Source organism: Lithobates pipiens, unplaced genomic scaffold, assembly GCF_037356315.1.
Source record: "Lithobates pipiens isolate NorthernLeopardFrog02 unplaced genomic scaffold, aLitPip1_a1.2 Scaffold_8, whole genome shotgun sequence".
NCBI classification, from domain to species: Eukaryota; Metazoa; Chordata; class Amphibia; order Anura; family Ranidae; genus Lithobates; species Lithobates pipiens.
This window is the reverse complement of record NW_027507903.1, coordinates 430,141,489-430,169,019: the sequence shown is the minus strand read 5'-3', so window position 1 is coordinate 430,169,019 and position 27,531 is coordinate 430,141,489. Positions and strand designations below refer to the sequence as shown.

The window sequence follows — 27,531 nt, the reverse complement described above, 5'->3', positions numbered from 1 at the left end:
TCAAAGTGTTGCTATATAGTGCTGTTTCGTTAAAGCGTTTTTTTATATTAAAATAAAAAAAAAACTGGACATTTATCCTAAAGGAACCCTTTAAACCTGTATTGTCATTGTGCTGTCCATAGAAAATAATTGCTTTCAATATTTTCCTAACCTAAAAAAAAAAAACCTCAAAGTGATGGATGGCAAAGAAAGAAAAATTGTGGGATAAAATTAAAAGAAAGCTGTTGCTTGGACTTCAACTAGTGTACCTCAGTCATCTGCTTTACAAGAAGAGCCAATACTGCAGGACATGATAGAGAAATAAGAGTTACAAGGGATGCACACTCACATGAACCGACACCTACCAGGGTTACAAAATAATGACATTGAAGCAATGGTTTATAAAGTAAAGGAAAAATGAAAATGGTAACAACTGAATTAGTTCTTTGCTGCAAAGGACCCAATAGTTTCTCACACAGTGCTGATAAAATAAGGCATTTGTTGAGATAGGAAGAGGGGCCCCGTCATCAAATATGACAGAGGCAGGCAGTGGTGAGCAGAGACCGAATCATGCTCCAGGCATTATTAGCGGTCTACAGAGAGTAGGGAGAGAAAACAGCAGGACATACAATGTTCCAGCCTCAGTGACAATAGCATCTCAAATGGCACAGGTTTTTTTGGTCCAAATGTATTTTACATTTTAGTTTTTCCATTTTTTCAATAAAAAAAATGTACTATAAAAAAGGTTCTTAAACCATTGTATATTCATAAAAAAAAAAAAAAAAAAAAAAAAAGAAAAGAAAGAAACCAGCTTGGTATCAATGGTTCCCCAATAGCTCGTCCAAGTCATTCATCCACTCTTCTGAAGTCCTATTTTTGAGTAAGGAGTCCAACAAATCAGGTTCACCTGACAAATTTTGTAAGCCACTGTTACCAGATTGTCCACTGTACCCAAAGGGCAAGTCCTGACCTGTTGACCTCACCTGGTAATTCTGATTACAGTGAAGGCCAGCCCTGTTGGCCATTTGCTGACCCGGGTTTTGGCTAAATGCTGACAGATCTGGCACTGCCTGGGTCATCACTGGTAGAACCTGCTGATTGGGTGCTGGCTGTTGGCTGGAAGGATTTGTCCTTTGCTGTGAAGTTATGTTAGGCATCATTTGGCCAGGGACGGAACTGTTTAACGAGGTCATAGGTCGACCAGCTCCTAGTCCGACTTGTGGCATGCCCTGGGGAAACTGTTGGTTAGACATTTTGTGATGATTTTGCTGGAGATGAAAGCTGGCAGAATTGAAGGGACCCAGGCCGTTATTTCCTTGGGCCTGATTGTTTATGTTTTGCATGCTTTGGTGCTGCCACCCTGGGTTTTGTGATGGCATTGCGGCAGGCATTCTTGGCATCTGGGCCTTGGCCAATGCAGGGTTAATACCCCCTTTACTGTGTTGTGCTGCTAAGGCTGGGTTTGCCATTGGATTTGGTCCATAACCAGTGGGAAGAGGGTTCCCTTGACCCAAGCTTGGCTGCCTCTGCATTGGAGGCTGACCATTTGGCATGTTACCTTGTGATGTATGATTTGGGACCATCTGTGAGAGACCTGATCCCATATTGTACATTCCTCCCCGCTGCACTGTCTGGATGTTAGGATATTGAGAGACTGCTCGCTCTTGAGACGTTGAAACAGAAGACAAAGTTGGAACAGACGTGTGACCACCTCCCATGTGAAGCATAGCCTGCGACTGTGGAAACATGCGCGGGCTTCCAGAATTTGAATGGTTCATACTATTTACACCAGGCATGACTGAAGATGACCCTGAAAAAAAAGCAAAATTAGATTTAAGTACAAAATACCTTTACAAAAAACAGAAGCAGGAAGCAAATTACATCATGTACAAAAAAAATTTGACTTACTAATGAATTCCATATCTTGGTATAAAGTACAAGACACACGCTGAGTATTCATAAACCCTGGATCATAGGCTAGTAACTTCAGGAGATCGGACACTGGCAAAGCTTTTGAGGATATGCCCCCGGGCGCCTCCCTATAACCCTACCATGCTCAGTGAGCCCCCAGTTTTGTAGCAAGTAATGCAGCGTGACCAAGCAATAGAAGGGAGGGTGGTTGTTAGCCTGTACTTGAAGATATGGAGTTTAAAAATGCAAGTTAAAATTACTGTTATATTAACAGTACAGTAATCGTACAGTACAGAACACAGGCCAAGAATTCACAGTATTTGGGACATCAAGAAGCAATGAGAAGGATGGGCAACAAATGGAATTGTGCCAACAAGTGCAACAAAAGGGTTAACAGATCAAATTAAGAGTGCAGCTGGAAGAACTTTGTGGGCGAAGGCTGCAACTGTAGAAGAGCGAAAAAAAAGAAAGAAGGACTAGATCTCCACTGGGATGAAAGCCTGTTACCAAACGAAGGAAGGAAGGATGGCCTTGGGCACAGGCGTACCTTTTTATGAAGAACGAGGAGTGGCTCTTTGTAAGGGGAGAGACACCAACTCAGACACGTCTGAGAAACGTGATGGCGAAAAAAATAAAATAATTGACCCTGCAGGAGAGGGGTCGTCCAAGGAAACATCCGATGGGTTCAAAGAGTGGTTTCACCAGGGCAGAAAGTCAAGTTGAGGTCCGAAGGAAGCAGAGGGTGCTGTAAGGGGGGATCTGATCCGAGAAATATCTTGTGTAAAGGGTTTTGACTAGGAAATTGAAGCCAGCGGTTTAAAAAAAAAAAAAAAGAGGATGGATAACGTCAAAATGGTTCCTTTCAAGGGATGCTTAAAATATTACTAAACCCACATGGTCACCTTTCATCGTCACTGTATTTTCTTACCAATATTATGTAGCAAAGTGATACCCTATTAGAGGCTGACAGTCACCACTTACCTACCACTTGGATTCACCGTGAAGACTGGCTACCTGTGCTCTCGGGACCGACTACTCTTCTGGCCCTGGCCCCATATTTTATCACATTTAATCATTTCCAAGTATTCAGGACTGGCATATTTGCCTTTTCCTGTCATGCTTGATGCCATATGAGATTTATTCTTTATAGATACTCTTGAATTAGATGAGCGTTTTTTTACACAAAACGCATCTGGCAATTTAGGATGCAGATACACGCCTGCATTAGTAACTACTTCAGTTCACCATCTACAATCAATCATGTTTATACTATTCTACTTACTTTAATTGCAACGTGCTGCCTATATGGGGGGGGGGGGGTGTATGTGTGTATGTGTGTATGTACATACATACATACATACATACTTGAGGTTTAGTACACATGCAGATGCATGTGTTTATACACATGATCAATACTTTTTTTTTATTGGAAAACCAACTTTATTGAAAAGTGTAATCATGGTACATACATCTGTGCGTGCCAACATGGCCAGAACAATAATACATACACACACATTGTAGTGTCAGCGTGACAAAAAACCAGGAGATCCCCCAGGGGTAGGACCAGTACTTAGTCCAGAACAGGAGGGAGGAAAAGAGAGGGGGGGGGGGGGAGAGTAGGAATAAATATATCAAGTACACGTTTCACCATCTGCTAACCATCTACTCCAAACCTTCTCATACTTTTGCGGACACCCTCTATGTACATATATCAACTTTCTGTATGGGAGAGTATCGTTAATTCCCTTTTTCCAACACTGGATCGCAGGGGGATGGGCCTGCAGCCAATTGCGAGCTACTTCTTTTCTCGCTATGAATAGTGTCTCGTGTAGAAAGGTGCGAAGGGGCTTATTAGAGTCCAAGTCTGGTATTAGACCAAGCAGGCACATCTTCGGGTCTAAAGTGGCAGGGGAGCCCATTTGGTCACGTAGGAAGCGAACCACCTGTGTCCAGTACCCTTGCATGGTTGGACAGGACCATAGAAGGTGATATAAAGAGCCTGGTGTGTGATCACATAGTCAGCACCCCGGGTTGTATGAGGGTTTGTAGCGCGCTATCCTCGGAGGAGTCAGATACGTCTTGTGTATAATGTACAACTGCGTTAGGCGGTCTGACAGTTTGGGGAAAACTCTTTTCACATCCTCCAAAATCTCATCCCAATCCTCATCGTCAATGGTTCCAACATCCACCTCCCACCCAGTCTTGGCAGTATAGGCCAATTCTGTAGTACTAGGGAGGCAAATGGCGGAGTATAGGGTATAAATCAGTTTAGCTGGTTCAGTACCTGTGACTGTCTACTACAGAGGGGACTGCCAGAGATGGGTTGGAGCCAGTAAACTGTTTGTATAGCGTTGGGGAGTTGTAGATACCTGAAGAGAAGGCAATTGGGAAGGGAAAATTCGTCCTTTTAGCGCTTGGAATGTTTTAAGTCCCGTAGTGGTCATGATCTGATACAGGTATAGGATCCCATGGCGTATCCACACCTCCGGGTCTGGAATAGACAATAATTCTGGTAGGTGTGCGTTGAACCAGAGGGGGGTGTGGGAGTGGACCTGTGGGGTCCCGAGTTTTAGTAATGTCATCCGTAATACCCTACAGTGATGAGTGAGCATGTCCGCTTTGTGTTGGGAGGGGCGTCTTGTCGATGGGGCTCTAAGGACTGCCTGAAGTGGGGCATGGGCTGGGTCACCCGGGAGCCCAGAGTAGTGCTTGGTATCTTTTTAGCTTGTCTTTATCAAAATGATAGAAGTGGGACAGTTGGGAGGCAAGGTAATAGTCCTGAAAATCTGGAAGAGCGTCTCCCCCCATTGTCGCTGGGTTCTTTAGGATTCTCCATGCTAATGTGTCTACTGTGGCCCCATACAAACTAATATGATCAATACTTTTTACTTGTTTTGTACCATTGATATGTATTGTTACATCTTTGCATGTTATTAAATATGTTTTTCTATCAACCGACCTCCACAATGTCATTAGTTCAATTCAAAGTCCCAAATTCCTTCTTTATGTACAGGTAAGATAATAGATTGGAGTGGCGTTTCCAGCTTTTAGCAAGTTAGGGATGACACAGAGACCCCTCTGTCTTAGGACCTGTGCTTTAACAATCATCAAAGCTAGTGACTGAGAAGCAGAATGGAAAAGGAGGTACCTCAGACAGCAGTTCTAGCATGTTGGGAACAGACCCTGGGTAGTCACCAAGTAGTCAAAAGAGGTCTGTGTATCAAGTTGAATTTTGTACAATGTGAAACACTGGCTTCTAGGCTCTATTTGTGGATCAGAAGTAGTAGAATATGCACTGGAGTGGGAAGACAGATTCTCTTGCACTGAGACCAAGGCATCCAATGGCAGCTTTTGGACCTAGGCACAAACAGAGGCAGCCCTATTGTTGAATCTGGGGGCCAATCCAGATCCAGTTACCCATTTCTGATTTCTTGTTGAAGATGTTGGGGTGAAGGATCCCATTTCCCTTGATTCAGGTGGTGACAGCTGAAGTAATCTGCTTTCCAGTTGGCCATGCCTAGGATAAGGACTGCAGGGATTGTCAGACAGAGTTTCTGTTCAAGAGATGATCTGGCTTGATTTCTTAAAAGTTGCAAGACTCCTGTGCCCCCTTGGTTGTTGATGTATGCCAAATCATTGAGGGATTGTACCCAGAGAGGGTGCCCCTGTAGAATGGGGGGGGGGGGGGGCCCGGGGTTGCAGAGCCACTTTGATTTCTGAGTTCTAGGATGTTGATGGGGACCTTGGGCTTCAATTAATGACTATATTAGCTGGGCTGTGAGGTACTGAACATTCCTTCCCAGCCTCAAGACTGGCATCTATTTTTACTTTCCAATGAGAAGGCAGAACTTCCCTATTGAGAAGGCTGGGTTAGAGATCCATCACCAAGCTAGAGAGTGGCCAAAGCCCCATACACACTATCAGATTTTCTGCTTAGTTTTTCCTTCAGATTTACCAAAACAATGTAGTGCAAGGGTCTGCCTGATTGCATACACATTGAAACCCCTAAGGTTTGACCTCATATTATATGGTTTTGGTAAATCTGAAGGAGAAACTCAGCAGAAAAACTGATAGTGTGTATGGGGCTTTACTTGACTGGACAGAAGCATGGGCAAGTTGAGAAAAGGAGCATGCTTGTTGTAGGTCAACAAGATGTTGGGCTAGAGTGGCCTTGAATGGTAATGAGCGAATGGAACAGCCTTAAAGGCGGCTACCATGAGGCCTAGATCGCTTATGAAGAGGATTTTTGACATTCACAAATGCAAGTTCTAAGAAATAGCATTTTCTTATCTGGAGGGAAAACGTTTTGCTTGGGATGTGTCCAGTACCAGACCCAAGTATCCCAGGTGAAGAGAAAGCTGGAACATTTCTGGAAATTGAACACTCCGCCAAAAGTCTGGAACACCTGAATTGTCCTGTGTGCTTTTGTAGGTAGCTGAATGGAAGAAAAGTCCTACGGGAGAAGGTCATCATAATAACGTGACCTTGATTCCCATGCTCTTAAAGGGTCAAGAAGAGGTGCTAGGATCTCTGAATATGCTGGGAGCAGAAGCTAGTTCAAAAGCAGTGCGACAAACTGGAAAGAATTGTCTTCCAATGCAAAGTGCAAAAAAATGCTGATGAAGGGGATGAATCAGGATGTGCAGATTTTTTTTTTGCAGGCTTTTTTGTTGCAGAGCCCGACCTACAAGTGTAGCGATCGTATTTAAGAGCATCTCAAACTTACTATTTGCAGAATCTTTGAATGTATAGGAGCCTGTGGGAGAGAGCTCTTCTGCTGTCTAATACCGCCACTTGGTTGTTCTTTTTTTTTCCCCTTTCTATATCTGCCTCCTTTGGGGAGCATATAGTGGAATCTGACTTGGGTAGAGATTGTGGGAATAATCAGTATCAGCGAACCTGAGCTCTGGTCAGGGATGGCTGTATTAGAGCCATCAGTTATCCAGGGAATTGTAACATACTTGCATAAAATTACTCCTTAAAAGTACAACTAAAGGCATTCTATATATTTTCAGTGAACCCTTAAGAAAGCTAATGAAAACAGCACATAATACCATAACTAAAAGTAGGATTACCTCAGCATTCACCTGCAATTGCTGGTTCTAACCCCCTTCCGGGCCCATGCAGCTGGATTCTGATGATGGTGGGAGGAGTTTTGCAGAGCTAGGATGTCATTGCCCTGCTTTGCCACAGGGAACTACAGGTCCCATGATTCAATAGGCAGTTATAGTGGTAAAGTGAGAACATGGGCAGGGCAAAGGTGGACTGAATGTGAGGAAAAGTGGGCAGAGCCTTGGTGTGTTTAAGATGATCAACATGCTGGGGCTAAGGAAAGGGAACCCCCCCTAATGATGTCACGCCACTGGACTGTAGTCACCATGGTGTAACACAAAAAGGGGACAATGGAACTATTTGGAAAATGAGGAAGCTGTGTTGACTCCACAACAAAAAGGAAGCCAACAAGCTGGATGGGAAGCATGTAAATTTTGCTATATACCTGCATTTACATACCAAAGAGACATATTTTACATCTACTTAGTTTTTTCACATATGGATTTTTACTTTTTGACCTTCGTTCTACTTTAAGGTAGGCCACATGTTGTAGGCCTTAGATAGAGCTAGAATCAGATGCAGAGACCGGTTTTAAAACTGGGTCCTGTTCTGGTGCAAGATAAATACTGTTACTCTGAGATTGAGTGTTGTGCGGGCATTCAAAGTAAATTTTTGCCTGAGCATGTGCCTGGTTTTCACCAATACTATGGGCGAGGTCAATTCTCTGGAGTACTCCTGTAGATTGCGTAAATAAGGTAAGCTTGTCCGGAAGGATGACCCTGCATTACCTGTCCATGACTCTGGTCCTTATATAGGGTCCAGGCTTTGCCCATCATGGTGCGCATACCCCCAAAAAAGTCACCAGGGTTCCATAGGGATGGACCACAGTCATCGACTTATCTAGCAACCTTTGGCTAACCACACACACTACATAGAGTGGCAAGTACCCATTCAGGATCCAGTACTCAAAGCAAAAATTACAAGCTACCCCAAGTCCATGAGTTTGTCCCAAGAAGGCACATGCATGCTCAGCAAGTCCAACCTAACAGGAGGCTCACTGAGGGCTCCTGGACTGAAGTCTGGTAGATAAAAAAAATCCCAGAGTCAAAACAGGAAACGCCTCTGCCAGTTAAAGCAGTATTAAAGTCAAAATTAAACATTATATTGCAGCTTACCAATTCTAAGATGTGATGGCTGGTTTACTTTTTAGGCTTAATTTTTACATTTTCACCTTCTGAGCTGGCCACTAAGTGTTTGCAAAAGAACGAACCCTCTTGCAGAAGTATCAGTTAGAAGTGTTGAGACAAACCATTTACCGCTCACATGGGTACTTACAATGTTCAAGTTCTATGTAAAACTACTATCTGTAACTGCAGTGTGAGCTGGAGTTTGGCTTCAATTTGTTAGTGTCTCTAAATCTGCAAGGTGCTCATTCATCCAGAATGGGAGGCACTCTAATACAGGAGGTGTGGTACTTGCCAAATGGCTTGGAGAAAACAGAAGCGAAACACACCTTATAGAAAATGAATGCAGCAACCACATCTTGGTACGCTGCAAGATATTAAATTGTTGGGTTTATTACCGATTTAAAGAACTAGAACCTTTAATTAATGGAGCCGTCTTCCATCCTACAGCTCCCCACAAGCAGACAGGACAAGCCCCATTCAGCAGCCTTTGACCATCCAGCAGGAATACCCCCTAAGGGGTCTTTGGTAAATGGGTACCAGCAGGCGGGTGTACCGCAGTCCTGTACCTGTCAAGCACTCTGCAGCTAACTCAACACATTGCACCATGTGTCCAAGTGTGAGCCAAAAGCAGAATCCAGCCCTAGAGGCTTACATTACAGGCTGAGCCTTAATCTTCTTTCTGGCATGGTAAATGTCTGTTCTAAGGATGCCAAAAAAAAAAAAAGGCGTGCTGAGAGGAGTTCTACTGGGCTATCCTTACAGCCTTCTCCAGTTCTCCTGAAGACAGCAGCATAATCCAGTGGCAGGCAGTGTCCTGTAATGTATGACTATGAAAAGTTTTTAGTCCTCTTGGCATCAGCTGTCAGGAAAGGGGGCGGGGAAAAGTGTTTTATATGGGCCAAAGCTGAAGTTGTTGGATGTTAAACATAATAGACATTAGTTTTCTTAACTTTACTTACAGCACTGAAAACCGCTAGGGAAAAAATAAAAATAAAAAATAAAAAGCATTTCACATATCTTAAAAACTAGTTTAAGGCCCCACCTGGAAACGGACCAACTGGCTGCTGTGGATAAGAATTCTGTGACTGATCCTGGTACTGCGGAGGAGGCCTGGTGAGGTGCCGCTGAAGCTGTTCCTGTTGGTGTCGCTGCTTCTCCTGTTCAAAATATTAATAGAATAGTCTCGTAAACCGCTAACCAATCAGTGTTTAAAAAATATGAAGCACTTACCCTCATTCATTCTTACTTTGGCTTCACCTTACTAATAAAGGTCTTTAAGTATTTAAATAATTCTCTCAAACAGCCACTAGAATTTAATAGTCTGTTTAAAGAAGAAGTGCAATTCAAGTCAATGCTCTGGGCCTTTAAACAAAATATAAACCTAAAACTATGTGACCAGTCTTAAAGTGGTTGTAAAAGGTTGAAGATTTTTTACCTAATGCATCAAGATAAGAAAACCTGTCTGCAGCTCCACCCAGCCCCTCGGTTACTTATCGGAGCCCAGTCTGGATCCAACGCGGTGCCCAAGAGCAGCAGCTCTTCTGCACCCTTTCCCTCCTCACAGGGAAGGCTAAAGTGATTGTAAAGTCTCTTTCTCTAGAAATAAAAAACCTGTTATACTTACCTGCCCTGTGTAATAATTTTGCACAGGGCAGCCCAGATCCTCCTTGGGTGCCTCTTTGACTCTTGGGCCCTCCCTCCTGTTAAGTGTCCCCAAAGCAAGCAGCTTGCTATAGGGCCACCCGAGCTGAGTCACAGCTCCCTCTTTCTCCTGACTGACAGATGGACAACAGTGGGAGCCAGTGGTGCCACTGCTGTGTCTCAGCCAATCAGGAGGAGAGTACAAGGCAGCAGAGGAACCCGTGAACATCGCTGGAGGGAGATGGGGCTCGGGTAAGTATTAGGGGGGCTGAGGGTCGTTGCTACACAAAAGGTTTATCTTAATGCATAGAGTGCATTCAGATACAAAAACTGACTTTGCAATTACTTTAATAGCAGCGGAAGCCAATGGCTCCTGCTGCTGTCAGCAAATCCTGTGGCGGGGAGGATATGGGTTCAGGGTCGAGCCGCACTGTCTATAGATTCAGACAGTGAAGCTCGGGATTGAGGTGAGGTGTGCCACTATAGGAAGTAGCTTTGTATAAAGTAGGCGAGTATAACATGCATGTTATAAAAAAAAATAAAAAAAAAATAAAAAAAAAAAAAAACACACAGTAAGTCTCAGCTGAGAGTGGCTAGCCAATCTGAAGTCTGTTTTAATTTGGAGGTCACAAACCAAGTGCCATAGCATTTTTATAAGTAGCACTGTATCAAAAAATTCAATCTTTAAACTTTTTGCAAGAAAAGGGGAGTACTTTAGTTTTTTTTTTTCTTCTAGATTCCACCTGGGGAAGACTGGTAGGATGACTGTATGAGAACTAAAGGCAGATCTCCATTGGCAAGAGTTCCTAAATCTAGCCAGTTACTTGGAGTGAGGGGACTACATGGAATAACTCAGTTTAAGTTTTTTCGAGTACCTATTTTATATTACTGCCTATATTGAACAGCAGTCACAAGCCTGAGTTGAATAAGAAGTGTACCTGTTCTGCCAGGAGCTGCTGTTGCTGCTGCTGTCGCTGCTGTCCCATCAGATACTGTTTCTGTTGCTCCAGAAGTAACTGCTGCTTTTGCTCTCTCTGTTTCTGTTCCAGAAGCATTTGCTGCTGTTGCTGCTTCAGGACAGCTTGCTGTTGGCTGTTCAGATAAGCTGCATTTGCATGATTACCCGCCATAGACACAAGTGGAGGCTGTGATACAACACCTGCTCCTCCCACAGACACAGGAACGCGGGCCACATTTGGCTGTTGATTCTGCTCCTAAGAAAAAAAAAGAAGAAGAAAAAAAAACAAAAAAAACACAGAACACATTAATGAATCAGTTACGTGATGTTGAAAGTGGCCATGCCAGTTATTTGTCAAGTGTGCTTTCAGTACTTTGTTTCTCTTACTTTCTGCACAAGAGATTCTGTTGCAAGGGGCACCCATTTTACCGATATGCAAAATTTTAGGACAAGACTCAAAGCAGTATGCTCACAATTTTCTTTCTGCGGCACCTACTGTCAGCCACTACTAGAGGGAGTATTCCAATGCAAAGTTCATCTCTCAAGCTCCCCCTATTGGTGGCCAGAAGTAGCTGCAAGAAGTAGAATGATGTAAAGACATCTTCCAAATCAGAGCACAGTGACTGTCTTTCAACAGAGAAGGTACCCCTTTCAATTAAATTCCGTAAACAGGCTGCTGGGCAGGTCAAAACAAACATTAAGTGCTGAAAGTACATTTATTCCTTAATCAGATGCAATGGTGTATCCAAAGCCACATTTTATGGCTTCTATATACTTACATGTCCTGAAACTGGGTGTTAACACCAAAAGGGGGGGAAAAAAAAAAATGTAAGATAGTATATACCGCTTGATAACTCACTTGTAGCAAGTAATATTGATAAATGTGAGAATTTTATTTTTTTATACCAAGCTCTCTCGGAAATAGAGCTACTGACATAATAAAGTGTAGAGGTCAGGAAGTTTAGTCACCTTAAAGCGGTTCTGCACCTTTTAAAAAAATATTAAAAGCCAGCAGCTACAAATATTGCAGCTGCTGACTTTTAATAAATGGACACTTACCTGTCCCAGGGTCCAGCGATATCGGCGGCAGATGAGCGATTGCTCGTCTCTCTGCTGCCGCCATCCTCTGCTGGGAACTGTGCGTTTCCCAGAACACAAAGGGGGGGGAGGGGGGGGGGCATCTGTGGCGGTCTGTCCCGGAAGTGGGTGCAGATACCTGGATTATCCAGGTAACTGCACCCCCTCCCCCCTGAAAGGTGCCGATTGTGGCACCGGAGGGGGAGAGGGATCACATGAGCGGAACTTCCACTTTAGGGTGGAGAACCGCTTTAAGTGTAGTATTGTGAGATCTAAAGTCTAAGAATTCTCATATTAAACAATGTGAATAAGAAAAAAAGGGGGAGGTGGACATAACGAGGGGGGGGGGGGGGCAGAGTCAAAAAGGAAATAAAAAACACGCACTTTCTACAGCTGGCCCCTCAGACAACAGGAGTAAAAGTGACAGTGTGGACATGAGCTTGATAGTGGGGTGGGGGGGGGGGGAGAGTTGAGTGGAAATGGGGTACTGGATATGGGGTAGAGAACAAAAGGTGGTAGAGGTGGTAGCTAAAGGGAGAAGATGTGTGGGAAAGAAGAAGGGCCAGGCTGGGCCTGCAGAGAAGTGGGGGGGGGGGGGGAATAGTCCAGCTCAAGAAAGCTGAAAGTGGATCTTTATTGGGAGACGGACATGGATGATTTTACATAATGTTAAGTGTTGGTGTTTTACTAACCTATATACAGTATCTCACAATAGTGAGTACACCCCTCACATTTTTGTAAAGATTTTATCATATCTTTTCTTTTTTGACACTGAAGAAATTACACGTTTCTACAATGTTAAGTAGGGAGTGTAGAGCTTGTATAAGTGTATATATTTGTGGTCCCCTCAAAATAACACAGGGCCATGTTTAAACCACTGGCAACAAAAGTGAGTACACCCCTAAGTAAAAATGCCCAAAGTGTGAATATTTTGTGTGGTCACTAGGGATGAGCCGAACACCCCCCCCCCCCCCCCAGTTCGGTTCGCATCAGAACGTGCGAACAGGTAATAAATTTGTTCGTACATCCGAACACCGTTAAAGTCTATGTGACTCGAACATGAAAAATCTAAAGTGCTAATTTTAAAGGCTTATATGCAAGTCCAGGTTCCAACGATTATGTCCAGAGCAGCACATCCTGTCTCCACCAGAGACATCACGGGAATCCCGGTAGCCTGACAGGTCTCTTAGCGTAGGACGGGGCTACCCATCACGTGACCCCATCCCCCACTGACGCAGGGGGAAACCCGGACTTCCCCAGTGACGTGCAGGTGATCCGGCCCCCTGTGACATAATGCAGGTTTCCGTTACATCAGAGGGGGGCAGGGTAACCCACACGTCACTGGGGAAGCCCTGTGTTTCCCCTTGCGTCAGAGGGTGATGGGGTCACGTGACGGGTGGACCCGTCCTACACTAAGACCTGTCAGGCTGCCGGGTTTCCCGCGATGTCTCCAGTGGAGACAGGATGCGCTGGACATCATCATTGGACCCTGGACCTGAAGAGGAGAGATCGTCCATCACTGGACCCCGGAGAGATGTTCACCCATCACAGGATACCGAGAGTGGATTACCACCGCTGGAATCTTTTTTTTTTTTTTTTTTTTTTAATAAAGGACTTATCCCAACGGTGTCTGTGTGTTTTTTTTACACTTTAATTGTGAAATGGTATGGGTACAATGTACCAGTTACCATTTCAAACCGGGGAGGGGCTGGGATCTGGGGGTCACCGTGTTAAAGGGGGCTTACAGATTCTGATAAGTCCTCCGCCCGCAGACCCCCACAACCACCGGGCAAGGGTTGTGGGGATGAGGCCCTTGTCCTCATCAACATGGGGACAAGGTGCTTTGGGGGGGCTACCCCCAAAGCACCCTCCCAATGATGAGGGCATATGACCTGGTATAGTTGAGGAGGGGGGGGGGGCACTCTTGATCGCTCCCTTTTCCTGCGGCCTGCCAGGTTGCGTGCTCGGATAAAGGGTCTGGTATGGAGTTTTGAGGGGAACTCAACCCCATGGAGTTCCCCTTAAAATCCATACCAGACCTGAAGGGTTTTGGCCACCATGCTGCAGCTCAGTTTCAGGGTCTTGGCAATCTTCTTATAGCCTAGGCCATCTTTTTGTAGAGCAACAATTCTTTTTTTCAGATCCTCAGAGTTCTTTGCCATGAGGTGCCATGTTGAACTTCCAGTGACCAGTATGAGAAAGTGAGAGCGATAACACCAAATTTAACACACCTGCTCCCCCATTCACACCTGAGACCTTGTAACAATAACAAGTCACATGACACCGGGGAGGGAAAATGGCTAATTGGGCCCAATTTAGACATTTTCACTTTTGTAGTCAACCATTTAGATATTAATGGCTGTGTGCTGAGTTATGTTAACGGGACAGCAAAATTGCACTGTTATACAAGCTGTACACTCACTACTTTACATCATTGTAGCAAAGTGTAATTTCTTCATTGTTTTCACATGAAAAGAAATGTGAGGGGTGTACTCACTTTTGTGAGATAGTGTGTGTATATATACACACACACACTAATAATATATATATATATATATATATATATATATATATATATATATATATATATATATATATATATATATATATATATATATATATATATATATATATATATATATATATTATAAGCAGAGAATGGCTGGCACCACTGTGGAATGTCTTTGAGAGTACTTGCTAAGCAGACATGGAGGCACCGTGAAGAGATTAAAGTAACAGTTTTCACGTCATAAGATCATGTCCACAATGTCACTTTTACTTCTGTTTAATGATGCCAGCTGTATTTTAATGTAAACGTCTAACTAAATAAATGTAAACCAACCTTTGTTATAAGGCCGATGATATAACTGGTTAGTGACTGCCCTACATTAAATAAGGATGTACATGGCCACATTCCTGTGTCTTCAGACGCACAGAGCTTGGCATACAATGCTCTGACTAGTGTATGCATGGTGCCCATCCTCTCTAATATACACAGGCAGACATGCACACGCAGCAGGGTCATTAGAACAGTAAACTGCATGAAGAAGCACCTGTCCACTGAGAAGAGCAGACATAATTTGGCTACTGGAAAGTGATATTAGTAGGATAACCCAGCATTGGTCAGTCCTAGTACTAGCTAACTGAAAGTAGAAACCGGAGAGAATTAAACAGAATACCTACTGCTGTAGAAAACTGCATGCCTTAGACAGAAGCATTGTTATCATAAATCATTGGAAAAGCTTTCCTTTATCCTTGATATCCTGCACATCATAATGAAGTGAGTATTGTGCCTAGTACACATGAGAAAACAGACCGAAAAATATAGCTTTTGGAGCAGAAAACAAATAGTGTGACCAAGGCCGCAATGTTCGGAAACAAAAGAATACAGAAAATACATTACATCATTGCGAGAATTTGTATTCAGTCTTCAAATAACTTTCAGAACTCTAGACTAGCATGCAGAAAAATAAACACCACAAAAGAAACAAAAAATGGACGATTGTTCATCAGATATTCTCATTGATAGGCTTAATTCCTTAACTTGTCAGCAAAAAATATGGAAGCTGCATTTGCTCACTTCTTTCTGAAAATGCAAGTTCTTTAGACTCATTACAAAATGCTATGCTGTACAGGGAGGTCTTTAATGTAGAACACATTAAATCCAAAGTTATCAGCATTATAGCCAAGGAAATTGTTCTATTTTTCTTGGCAAGTTGGAGGTACAGTTAACATTCAAAAAAATTTGTTGAGGTCAGCCAACTAATGTCCTGCAAACTGTACCCCCACCCTGTCATGTGTCTAATGGGTGTACATGAGTTTGTGTACACACAAACCTGTACACACGTCAGCTTGCCCACCACATACATATTCACTAAGATCTATATAAACAAAAAAAAAACAGAAGCAATCTCTGAAAATAGGAATACTTTCAGCACTATAACAAGCTAAAAAAAAATTGAGCTTAAGAACCCTTTCACATGGAGGGCGTTTCACAGGTGCTATAGTGTTAAAAATAGCGCCTGCAAAATGCCCTAAAACAGCTGCTCCATGCACTCCAGTGCGAAAGCCGGAGGGCTTTCACACTGGAGTGGTGCGCTAGCAGGGCGTCAGAAAAAGTCCTCCCAGCAGCTTTTTTTGAGGGGTGAAGGAGCGGTGAACTTACCACTGCTCCCCATTGAAATCAATGGGGCAGCGCTGCGATACCGGTGGCATTTTGTGGCCGGATTTACCCCCCTGCTAGTGGCTGAAAAGGGGTTAAACTGCTCCGATAGCGGCCGAATAGCTCCGCTCTAGCAGCAACATTTTACTGCTGATGCCCTAGGCGGCGCAGTGTGAAAGGGCTCTTTTCTAAAATCAGTAACAGTCGGAAGAGATGTAAATGCATCAAAAACATTCAAACACTATATTCTAGCCACCTTACCTGTCCATGTGACACAAGTGGCCTGTAAGGAATGCCAGCCTTTTGTTTCATTAAGAACATCGGACTTTGCTCCTCAGGCATAGGTGGCATCTGCTGCTGTTGCTGCTGTTGTTGCTGCCGTCGCTGAAGATAAGAGATCATTGCGTTCTTGTTCTGGTTCTGAGCCACCATCCCAGGACCACAGTCTGCCTCATAGTGTGACAGAGGTATCGTGTTGCCATAGTCCAGCATAGGATTGGGACCTGCTGCTTGGTTGGGGTTTAAACTGTTTGAAGGTTTATGAATCATGTTAACATGATTGGGCTGCATATAGCCACTTCCACCACGAGGGGAACTCTTGTTCATATTAGGCATCATTAGTTTCTGGTTAGTAAACTCTTGCGGGTAAACAGAAGGGCTGGTAGGTTTCTCCAAACCATAAGCAGGAACACCCAGGGGACTTTGTGACGTTCGAGACTGTGGCCAGTTGGGCATCTGATTTGACTGGTGTACTTGCTGAGGTTGCTGTTGGTTTTGCAGCAGCTGGTCCCGCTTTTGCTTTGCTGCAATCTGCTGAAGTTGATGGGCTGAGGACATCTCTTTGGTAGTTCCAGTACTCTGTCCAGACATTAATACATTGGGTAATGGTCTCTGCACATTTTGAGGTTGATTTGAAGGCTGCAATGCTGTCTGATTGGAACTGTCTGTCACAGCCTGGGAAGATTGCTGAAACACAGGCTGAGAACCACCTACCACTGGAGAGGAGCTGCTAGTAGGCACTGAAGGAGCTCCAACAAAAGGTCCACATGATGTAGACCTTACTTGTGGAGACCCAAGAGACTCCTGCTCAAATGCTGCAGGAGAAAACTCAGTCTTTACGTGAATATCTTGGGTCAAAGGTGTCTGTGTTGCTGAATTTGAAGCTTCATTGTCCTTTTTATCCTCAAAGTCATCACTGAATAGATCCTTCATGTCTTCATCCGGTACAGATTTATTTAGTTCCTCTATGAGTTCCTTCCACTCTTGCTCATTCAAGTTTAAGTCAGGCATCAAATTGTTTTGAGACATGGAACCACCCACACCTGATATCATGCAGGGCAAGTCATCCACAGGTTCCTGCTTCATTTCTTTGCTTAAGCAAAGTGAAAACTCATCAGCATCTCCATTATGTAGACCTGCATCTGGAAGACACTTCTTGACACTATCCAGTCCAATTGAATGGGCTCCGTTTAACTGCAAAGAATCTCCACTCTGAGGTTTGTTATCCAGTTGATGCAAAGGAGAAACTGGGGGCATCCCATTAGATGACCCAATCCCTCCCATTAGTCCATCTTCACGTCGCAGCTTCTTGGAGACAGAAAACATGTCTCCATAGCCATTTTGTTGATCCCCATTTTGAGGTGAAGCTGCACTGTCCAGCTTCCTTTTAACCGTTTCATGAAGCTGCTGAAAGAAAGAGAAAAAGCATAAAATTAAATAAGCCATAAAGTTTCAAAAATCCGTACATCTAAAAGATCAAAAATCCCTTCTATAAAAAAACAACTTAATCAAAAACTTCCAATTTGATTTAAATTCTACTTTTTTTCCCCCCACATTCTACACAACTTAGTTGAAGGCTTTTGTAAATCTCTCCTACTTGAGACTACATATAACAAAGTGAAGGAGTTGACCTGGGGGAAAAACAAAACACTTTCCAAAATGACCACCAGGAGGCAGTGTAAGAAAAGGTTTTTAATGGTGCCTTTAGTTCACAGCTACAGTGAACAGAAGCTCCACTCAAAGTGTCAGCCAAATAAATTCCACTGTGGTTACGGTGACCTTTTCAGATAAACGTGCAGTCCCTGCCTGAGCATTCCAGTTTTTATGTACTTATTAAACTAACTTTTCCCCAACCATGCCTGTTCCTTTTTTTTTTTTTTTTTTTTTTTTAAACCTCAAATACTCTATATGAAGCGAGAAAAAAAAAAATAAAGTTAACAGAAAGCATCAGCAATGAAGATGAGGCGATTTGTTAAAAGTCATAAACCTAGGAACATCCAGTATGTTACCAAGTTCAAATAAAGATTTTATAAGGACTTTGAATGTGGAAAAAAAAAATTCTAACATTGTGCTGCAACGGAATGAAATCCGAAGGACTGTTCTTCACCCAGGTTTCAGTACTTTACAATCTTCTGATCATGGATTGCAGGATTTGATTTCAGCAATTCACTGTACAGGTCACCATTTGCTGTCAGTGCCCGATTTTACCCATTTTGTTTCAGTTCTCTATTATCCGGTTTGTTCTCTACAAAGACCAGAGTGCTGAGACCACACTCTGCATCCATCAGTGTACCCAGAAAGAAGCTTGTGAGTGTGAGCATGTGATGTTATTACTGTCACATCCAATTACAGTCATTCAGCTCAGGAACATGCAGGCATAGCCCAAGTTGACCACACACACATTCTGGTATAGCAATTCTGTTCAACATGTGCATAACCAAACTGGACAGTTCTGGTAGACTGGTTACTGGGGAAAAGAGCCCATGGAGCACAGAAGCCCATCTCAAGCTGGCCATATACAGTATCCCATCAAAACGTGGAAGTCCTGCAAACCACTCAAGCAATGCTTGCAATAACTGAACCCACATACTGTAGGTGTCAGTCACCGAGCACTTGAGAGCAGCAGAAAAATTGTCAACAAGTCTGGATTTGAGGGACCAATTGTTTGCACGTTGGAGAGAAGTAGATATATTAAGCTGTAATTGCATTTTAAGAATATAATTCGGTCACTCACCAATTAACCAGATTTAAGTGAACTGGTTTAGAAACCTAATATATTCAAACTGACATGAAGAAAAGGACTAAGCAGAGGTCATCTTCAGTGGAGAACACAATTCAAAATAATTAATGATTTAGGCAAAGTTATTGGCAACTGTAATTTTTGTACAACCAAAATGGTTTTGTTTCAAATAGCGTAGGGAAGGACTAAAACCCTTAGGCAGGCCATACACGGTTTGAATCTTGGCCATTGTCTGTTGATTTGAACCATGTACTGCCTATGAAATGAAATGACCCCAAAAATATGCCCACCGTCAAGTATGGAGGTGGAAACATTATGCTTTGGGGGTCTTTTTCTGCTAAGGGGACAGGGCAACTTCACCGCATCAAAGGGATGATAGACGGGGCCATGTACTGTCAAATCTTGACACCTTCACTCTGCCAGGGCATTAAAAATGGGTCGTGGATGGGTATTCCAGCATGACAATGACCCAAAATACAGCCAAGGCAACAAAGCAAGAAGCAGCACATTAAGGTCTTGGAGAAGCTTATCCGGTCTCCAGACCTTAAAGGTTCGAGTCACCAAATGTCAGCCTCAAAAGCTTAATGACTTGGAGAGGATCTGCAAAGAGTGGGACAAAATCCCTTTTGAGGTGTGTGGAAACCTGGCTGCCAACTACAAGAAAACATCTGACCTCTGATTGGCAACAAGGGTTTTGCCACAAGGTCAAATACTTATTTCACTCATTAACTCTTTCTGCGCCGTGTCCACACATTGTACAGACCTGACAGTGGGGGGTGGATTACACACACACACACACACACACACACAATCTGGGGGGCTGCAGCCTCAGATTGTGTGTAAAACTTACAGGCAGAATAATCCTGCCTTTCAGGTGAGAGCATTCATGCTTACCAGGCTCCGCTTGACCATCTGCGGGCCCGGGAGCTCCATGGCAGGTGCCGGCGGCTGGAGGAGAAGGAGAAGAGTGGACACACATCTACTCACCTGCCCCCCCCCCCCTTCTTGCAACCCAGAAAGTGACATCTCTGGTGTAACTTCCAGGTCAAGCTCTTTGTGTCCCTGGCTAGCTCAACCGGGAAATAAGATTTTGCAATGCGGTCTGCATTGCAAAACATTTAGTGGAGTCAATAAAGAGAATCTGTCAAGTTACAGCCAAGCACATAAAATCCCTCCCCCCCCCCCCCAAAAAAAAATTGAGGGTCCCCTGCAGTTATAGCTATAGCCACCAAACAAAAAACACAACAGAAGGTCTAACCCTCACATGTTGACAGCAGTGGGGGAGTGTGTACACAACTCTGACAAGTAGATATATTGTTTTGAACTAATCTTGAGGCTGAAAATAATGTGTGTGCAAAATTGGCTCAGAAAGTGAAAAGGGTGAAAGACAATCTTGGCCCCTCATTCCATGGAGTTGAGAAATGGGGAGGGGTGGGGGATGGGTAGTAAAGCGCTTTTTAAAAAACAAATATAAACCAAGTCAAAGGCTCCAGAATCCACTGAATTTACCATGCAGGTTTTCACTGAAAGTAACCACAAAATATGCTTAGTTTGCATTATCTGGGTTTGTAAAAATGGTTTTAAACTGTGTATCCTTCATACCTCAACCTTCTATAGCTAGCATATACATAGAAGCATCAACAGTGTGACAAAACCAAAGGGAGTAACAGAATGAACAAATAAACACCCACACAAAAGCTTAACAGCTCATGTATTTAGCAGATACTTTGCTGATCATTTTTAGGCTTTATGCACACTGATCATTATAAAAATGGCCTACCCCTTGTCCATTATGAATGCTGCTGCTAGACAAATACACCTCACTAATCGATCTGTGACTGCCACCCCTCTCTGCCAATCCCTTCACTGGCTTCCCCTACCCCACCCTATAAAATTCAAAATGCTAACCACAACAAAGCCATCCACAACATCGCCCCCAGCTACATCACCAACCTCATCTGCAGATATCGCCCAAATCATCCCCTCCGCTCCTCTCAGGACCTCCTGCTCTCTAGCTTCCTTGTTACCTCCTCTCATGCTCGCCTTCAGGACTCCTCCAGAGCCTCTCCCATCCTCTGGAACTCTCTGCCCGGTATATCTGATCAGCCCCTAACCTGTCGCCTTTAGGAGTTCCCTGAAAACTCACTTATTCAGGGAAGCCTATCCCACACCCCACACCTAACAACTGTCCCTGAGCCACCCCCATCAAATCATTCTCTGCATTACCTTTTGTTCCACCACCCCCTACCTTTATAATGTATTGCTCTACGAGCAGGGCCCTCCTGTCTCTTCTGTATTAAACTGTACTGTAATTGTGCTGTCCCCCCCTCTACATTGCAAACCATTGCGTAAACTGTTGGCGCTATATAAATGGTGTACAATAATAAAGTGAGTGGCGTTAGCTGTAGAAAGCGCTGTGGCATGCGCTTTGTAGTGTTTTTGCAGTAGCGTTCCTCAGTAAAACTATACTAACACAAACGCTAAGGCGCATTTTTCAGCATTTTTAGTTTTCGGAGTGCAAGCAAAAACTCCTTTTCAAACCCACTAGTTCTGTTTTTTTTTCCCCCACCGAGAAAACGCCCTGCCAAAAAACTCTAACAGCCTATGTGTGCATGGGCACATAGGATAACATGCTGGGGAGTTTACTGGCTGCAGAAAAAACACCAGAAGCCAAAAAGAGCAGCTGCAAAAGTGTCCAGTGTGCATGAGACTTAAAGTGAATGTAAAGTATTTTTTTTTTTATCAATAACACACATGTTATACTTACCCACACTGTTGCAGTTGATTTGTAAAGAGCAGCCCAGATCCTTCTCTCCTCAGGTGCCTCTTTGCTGCTCCTGGTCATTCCCTCCTGTTCCATGCCCCCACAGCAAGCAGCTTGCTATGGGAGCACTCAAGCCGAGTCACAGCTCCTTATGTCCATTCAGGCACAGAGTCTCGACCCGGCCCCTCCCCCGATTGGCTAGCTGACTGACAGCAGGGGCAGCCAATGGCCCAATGCTGTGTCTCAGCCAATCAGGAGGGAGAATCTTGGACAGATGAGACAGTCGTGGACATTGTTGGACAGAGAGGGACCTCAGGTAAGTGTTAGGGGGTGCTACTACACATAGAAGGCTTTTTATCAATGCATGGATGCATTAAGCTAAAAAACCTTCTGCCTTTACAACCACTTTAAAGCATAAACGAAAGGCAAAAACACTTTTTCTAGTTTTGGATAGAGTGGAGAGGGATTAGAATGCTTGTCTGGTTTTTATTGCTTCCTGTGCTCCCTTCAGGGAGACTTTCCCCTCTCTATTTCTCCTGTTTACCATTAACTTTCAACGATAAAGTAAAAGAAACCCCCAAATTTTGGGTGGTCCCCAGAAAAGTAACACGGGGAAACATTCCAGTGGTGACACTAGTTCTGGTGACCTGGGAGGCCCCAAAAAATTCCCTTTATTTGGAGGGATTTAATCTCACTTCCTGTTTCGCTATGGGACAGGAAGCGAAGATAAATCTCTGCACTGGAACAAAGGAGGCAGAAATAAACCTTACTCTATTCCAAAACTGAAAAAAAAAAAAAAAGTGTTTCCTATAGTTCTACTTTAGTTTTATTTGATCTCCCGACTGCTTGCATTCCCTTTAGGGCTTGCTCATACCACAGTTTCTGCATTCCAGATGCATTTTTGCATATGTGTTTACACGTGTTTTTGGAGGAGTTTCTTCTGCTTTTTGACACTTAAAAAATGTTTAATTTTTATTCAGGACAATATGCATTCTGGTGTGGTTTTGATGTTTCCAGGTTAAAAAAAAAAAAAAAAAAAAAAAAAAACACTGCAGCAGGTTGTACTTTTTGAAAGCATTGGAACTGACTGAATGGGTATGAAGTTGGGCCATTGGAATACATGGCAAGCACTGTGAATGCGTTCTGGATGCAGGGGAAAAAAAATAAATAAGTCACTGAAAGGCATCTGGTATGAAAAAAAAAAAAAAAATGTACAACTTATTGCAATTTTTTTTAGTCTGGAATGCATCAAAATACATGAAAATGCACATTGTGCTGAAAGAAAACAGATTTTTGCAAGTGTCTAAAAAATAAAGAATACGCACTGGAACCAACTGAAAATGCATAAAAACCCCATTTAAAAAAAAAAGGTGTATGCAAACATTAATCGGGAAGGTAGAAATTGTGGTGTGAACAAGCCCTTTGTGACCATCCAAACAATTGTGTATTTGGAACATACAAAACCTACATGGTCAGGCTTTTTTTATTTGATTAACATACAAATAGCACTGGTGTATATAGTAAACATCGAGAAATACAGCATGCCAGTCAGAAAGCGTACATTCTCCGCAAAATAAACAGGTGTTGGGACAACTCATCAGCTTATGAGACCAGGAACAATGTGCACAGGGTGGTGACCCATTACATGGTATCAGGATTCCTCTTCCAGTGATACCATTTCCATTGCAATCTGGTTACTGCACTTCACTGCAATGTTACATTGTCAGGTTGAAAAAAGACAAGTCCAACGTCAGCCAAACTTTTGTTTTAAATAGAATGCGGGAAGGGTTAGAAAGTCTCTGGCTTTTCTTACCATCTCTGTAGCCACTTACTTCCTGTGCTGGTGACCACTATTTCCAGAACAAGAAGTAAAAAGAATCTGCAGCACCAAAAATAAAAAACAGGGGCTCGAACATTCCCCACGCCACTAAAAAGGTTTTATTGCCATGTTCCTAAAAGACTTTCCCTCACTTCCCATCTTGGAATCATGGTCTCTTGAATGGTAAAGGAGAAATCTCCCAGTAGAGACAGACCGCCATAAAAACTGGATTGGAGATTGCTATGAACCTTATGTCATGTACACACAGGCCCGTATGTTGGGAGACCATGGTCAGTTAAAAAAAATAAAAAAAAAATAAAAAAAAAATAAAAAAAAAATAAAAGAGCGTCCCCCTGTCAGAACAGCAGCTCAGCAGGGGAGATTGCTGGACTAATCTCGCATGGTTAGTACAGTGGCTCAGATTGGAGCTGTCAGTTGGGTTGTATGAAAAAATAAATAAATAAATAAAAAAATAAAAACTCCCCATAGGAGTAGCTTTTTCCATTCATTACTGAAATTAGGAACGCACATAAAAGGTGAGGGGGGAGGATGACTGACTCATTTAGCTGTGAATTTGACATCAGGTTTAACTATGTATACAAAAGACAAAGCAGTTACAATCAGCCTGGTAAACATATGAAGGTAGCTATCAGGAAAAAGTAAAGATTTTGCACTGGTACTACAATACATGACTAGAATTTCCGCTGACCCAGACAAAACTCAAGTCCTGGGTGGCCCTGTCTGCATCACCCAGCTTAGCAAGAGACGATTTAAAAAGTAACTGTTATCCGCTTTACATATTTTAAAAATGAGGGCCCAAACGGGCGATGCCCCTGCATATCCTTTGTACTTGTTCAGGATTTTGGCTTATGCCTGGTCCTATGGTATCACATTTTATTAATACGATTGTTCCACTAATCCCACAGTTGTGTTTTGTAAGAACATACAAGCTTGAGATATATGGCTATTTTACAGTAGTGCTTATGTACCTGAGGAATAGTGTTTATTAATAATCATATACTAATCTGTATTTTGTGTCCTAAATAAAGAAATTGTTATAAAAATAAATGTGAATGAGCCAGGTGGAAAATTGTTGACCGAACAGTGGATGCATCATCACTTGCAGTCACTGTTCGGGTATTCTGGGAGCCGTAGCTGTCTGATCACAAAAGCCAGCAGTGCAGATTCAATGAATTTCTCTTGCTGTGCCCCATAATCTGCATGCATGGCATACTAGCTCATTATGAAATGCTTACCTTAGATCAATGCTGTTGCAGCAGTCCCAGCACACCGCTGTGACCGGCAACATGTCGTCCCGGAGTTATTTCCGGTTTCGCAAACTTCAGTGCTGCGATTGGCTGGAGCCGCAATGACGCCACACGCGCACGGGAGCTGCCGGTATCGGCACAGCAGCTGAAGAAACAGCATGAGCAAGCAGTTTCTTCAGTGCGCATGTGCTGATGATGTCAGCACATGCGGATACAGCGAATATCTCCTAAACGGTGCAAGTTTAGGAGAAATGCACGGTACCTACAGGCAAGCCTTATTATATGCTTACCTGTAGGTAAAAGTGGTTATACAGGGTTTAAAACCACTTTAAGGGCCTTACAAATGGGCCGCATATCGGGCTGTTCAATAGAAACATACGGCAGCCAGTCCACCTTCTGTCAAAGAGGCACAACCGAAAAAGGTCGGACAATCGTCATCCGATCAGCGTGTTCAGCCCACTGGATTGTTTTAATTTAGTCATTGCAGAATCGGGTCCTTTCAGTCAGCAAACACGAACTTACAGATGACTTTTCAGAATTGCTTTGTACACCTAGGTTTATATGACAAGAGTAGTCAATCCTTTGACTGATGTGTCCCAAGTTTCACCTACTACAGCACCTTTTTTCCCCTCGTCTTCACTTCAATCACATCAGAAGATTCACCAGTGAAAGGCTAGAATAGAATTTGTACACCAGTCTTTTGCATGGGACGCTCAGGGCAAAAAACAACTCACCACAAGATGGTGTCACTTGGGAACCATGAGCAATCATACGGCGTGAGGTGGGGGTGGGAAAGTCTGCACTGTGGATAGTCTCCCCTCAGGCATGTGGAGACTCATATCTCACACAAGACAATTCAGCTACTTTGTTACATCCAATGTTCTCAAATTACAGAGCAAAACACCACTGGAAACAAGTCAGCCAGGCTTTTCTCACACCGCTAAACTATACTCTCTAAATGAAATTTGTTTAGCAACAGAAAACACTCCTAACTACTCCTGTCTGTACACAAAGGTGACAGGATAATTTACTATGGCCTACAAATCTATTTTGAATTATGTGGAAATTGCATTTCACACAATTCCTTCCTCGCGTACAGAGGATCATACATGGGTAAATTGTTAAAAACAGGGACAATTTTGAGCTAAGCATCCATGTATGCACAGACCAGATCTTGCCAAACAGATGAGAGGGTCAATGTATAGAGAGGTCAACTGACAAGGCCTTAAAGGGTAACTCCGCTTTCATGGGGAAAAAAATAAAATGGCAAATAAAGCAAAAAATATAGCATATACAATTGCATATTGTAATTGAATGTCTTAAAAAATTACCTTTCCTTTTTAATGTGCAGCTCTGTAATGTTATGAAAATACAATATGGCTACCTGGTGGTGTTCTGGACACAGAATGATCCCCAAAAATGTTTCCTGCTTGTGTGATTGGCTCACCAATTTTCCCAGAAGCCTGCGCTAAGATACAAGTCAGATTTTAGGCATCCTCTGCAGCAAAAATATCATTTTTGGTGAGATACTCCCAATAAGAACATGTCTAAAGGGATGCAGACCCAGCAGCTGTCCTCAGTGTCCTGCAGGTGCACAGTGGATTATGAAACCACTCCCATTAGGCTACTTTCACACCGAGGCGCTTTATAGGTCAAATAGCGCCTGTAAAGAACCTCTCCTGTCACTCAGATGTGAAAGCCAGAGTCCTGCAAGCAACATCTTTGCAGCACTTTAGGAGTGGTGTATACACCGCTCCTAAAGCACCTCTGCCCATTGAAAAAGTGGGAGCGGAGCTTTGAACCCTTTATTCAGTCGCTAGCGGAGTTAAAAGCACCCGGCTGGTGGCCAATTCCATGGTCAGTTTTTCAGGGAGACCTGATCAGAAGCTCCATCCAGCCATATTTGGAATGTAAACCGACTTGTGTCCAAGGCCTAGAAGAAAAAAAAGGGGGGGGGGGGGGGGGCGGACAAGGACGGAATCCTTTTCCAGGCCTAACCACGATGGATCAGAGGTAGCCCGATACAGATATTCTGCCACCAATAGACACATATGGACACAAACTGAACAGGCATGGATGTTATGAAACCAACATCCATCCCATTCTGCGAGTACCTTACAGGGAATACCCTCATTTGTAGATATGGTGGAGACCACGTGAAAAAGGATTTAACTTCAGTGTTGACGCATTCTTTGCATCAAAGTAAAAGGCCAGCTGTAACAGGTCTCGGCATCAAATTCCATCTCTATATCAGGCATGCAGCAAGTGCCCTATTTGCCAATGCAGAATTCTCGGAATAAATGTCACATTACCTCCTCCAGATTACAGTCTTAATACAGCCTTCTTCCAGGGCCCAAAAACACAAAGCCTCTTCTACTCCCGTTTTTCAACCCAAGTCAGATCCCGATATGCCAGTCCTGGAGGACAGACATAGAATGGATTAAGGTTGATCTTGAGGCAGTTTTGGATTCATTTTATTCCACAGATTGTAACTATTGACAAGGAAGATTCTCGCAGCAGACTTGCTAACAATGAAAGCCCATTGCTTTTATCCACAAATGCCTAGGTATTGTTCAACCTACAGCCTTGTACATGTCCCATATATCGGCCCGTGTGTATGTCAGTCAGTTCGACAGGCCGGCCATTAGGCCAGCTTCTGTTGGATGAGCATGCTGGAAAACCAGCAGCTGACAA

General features: G+C 43.3%; 1 protein-coding gene across 1 annotated transcript in view; it reads right to left on the bottom strand.

Moving 5' to 3' along the window:
• Positions 1-792: 792 nt before the first annotated feature.
• MAML1 (mastermind like transcriptional coactivator 1) overlaps positions 793-27,531 on the bottom strand; it is a 122,028-nt gene continuing 95,289 nt past the window's right edge. The window contains exons 2-5 of the mRNA XM_077474289.1: positions 16,229-17,653; positions 10,709-10,984; positions 9,172-9,286; positions 793-1,789 (exon numbers count right to left, since the gene is read on the bottom strand). Of these exons, the coding sequence (XP_077330415.1) occupies positions 798-1,789; positions 9,172-9,286; positions 10,709-10,984; positions 16,229-17,653 (2,808 nt within the window). The 3' untranslated portion in view covers positions 793-797. The remainder of the gene's footprint in view (positions 1,790-9,171; positions 9,287-10,708; positions 10,985-16,228; positions 17,654-27,531) is intronic.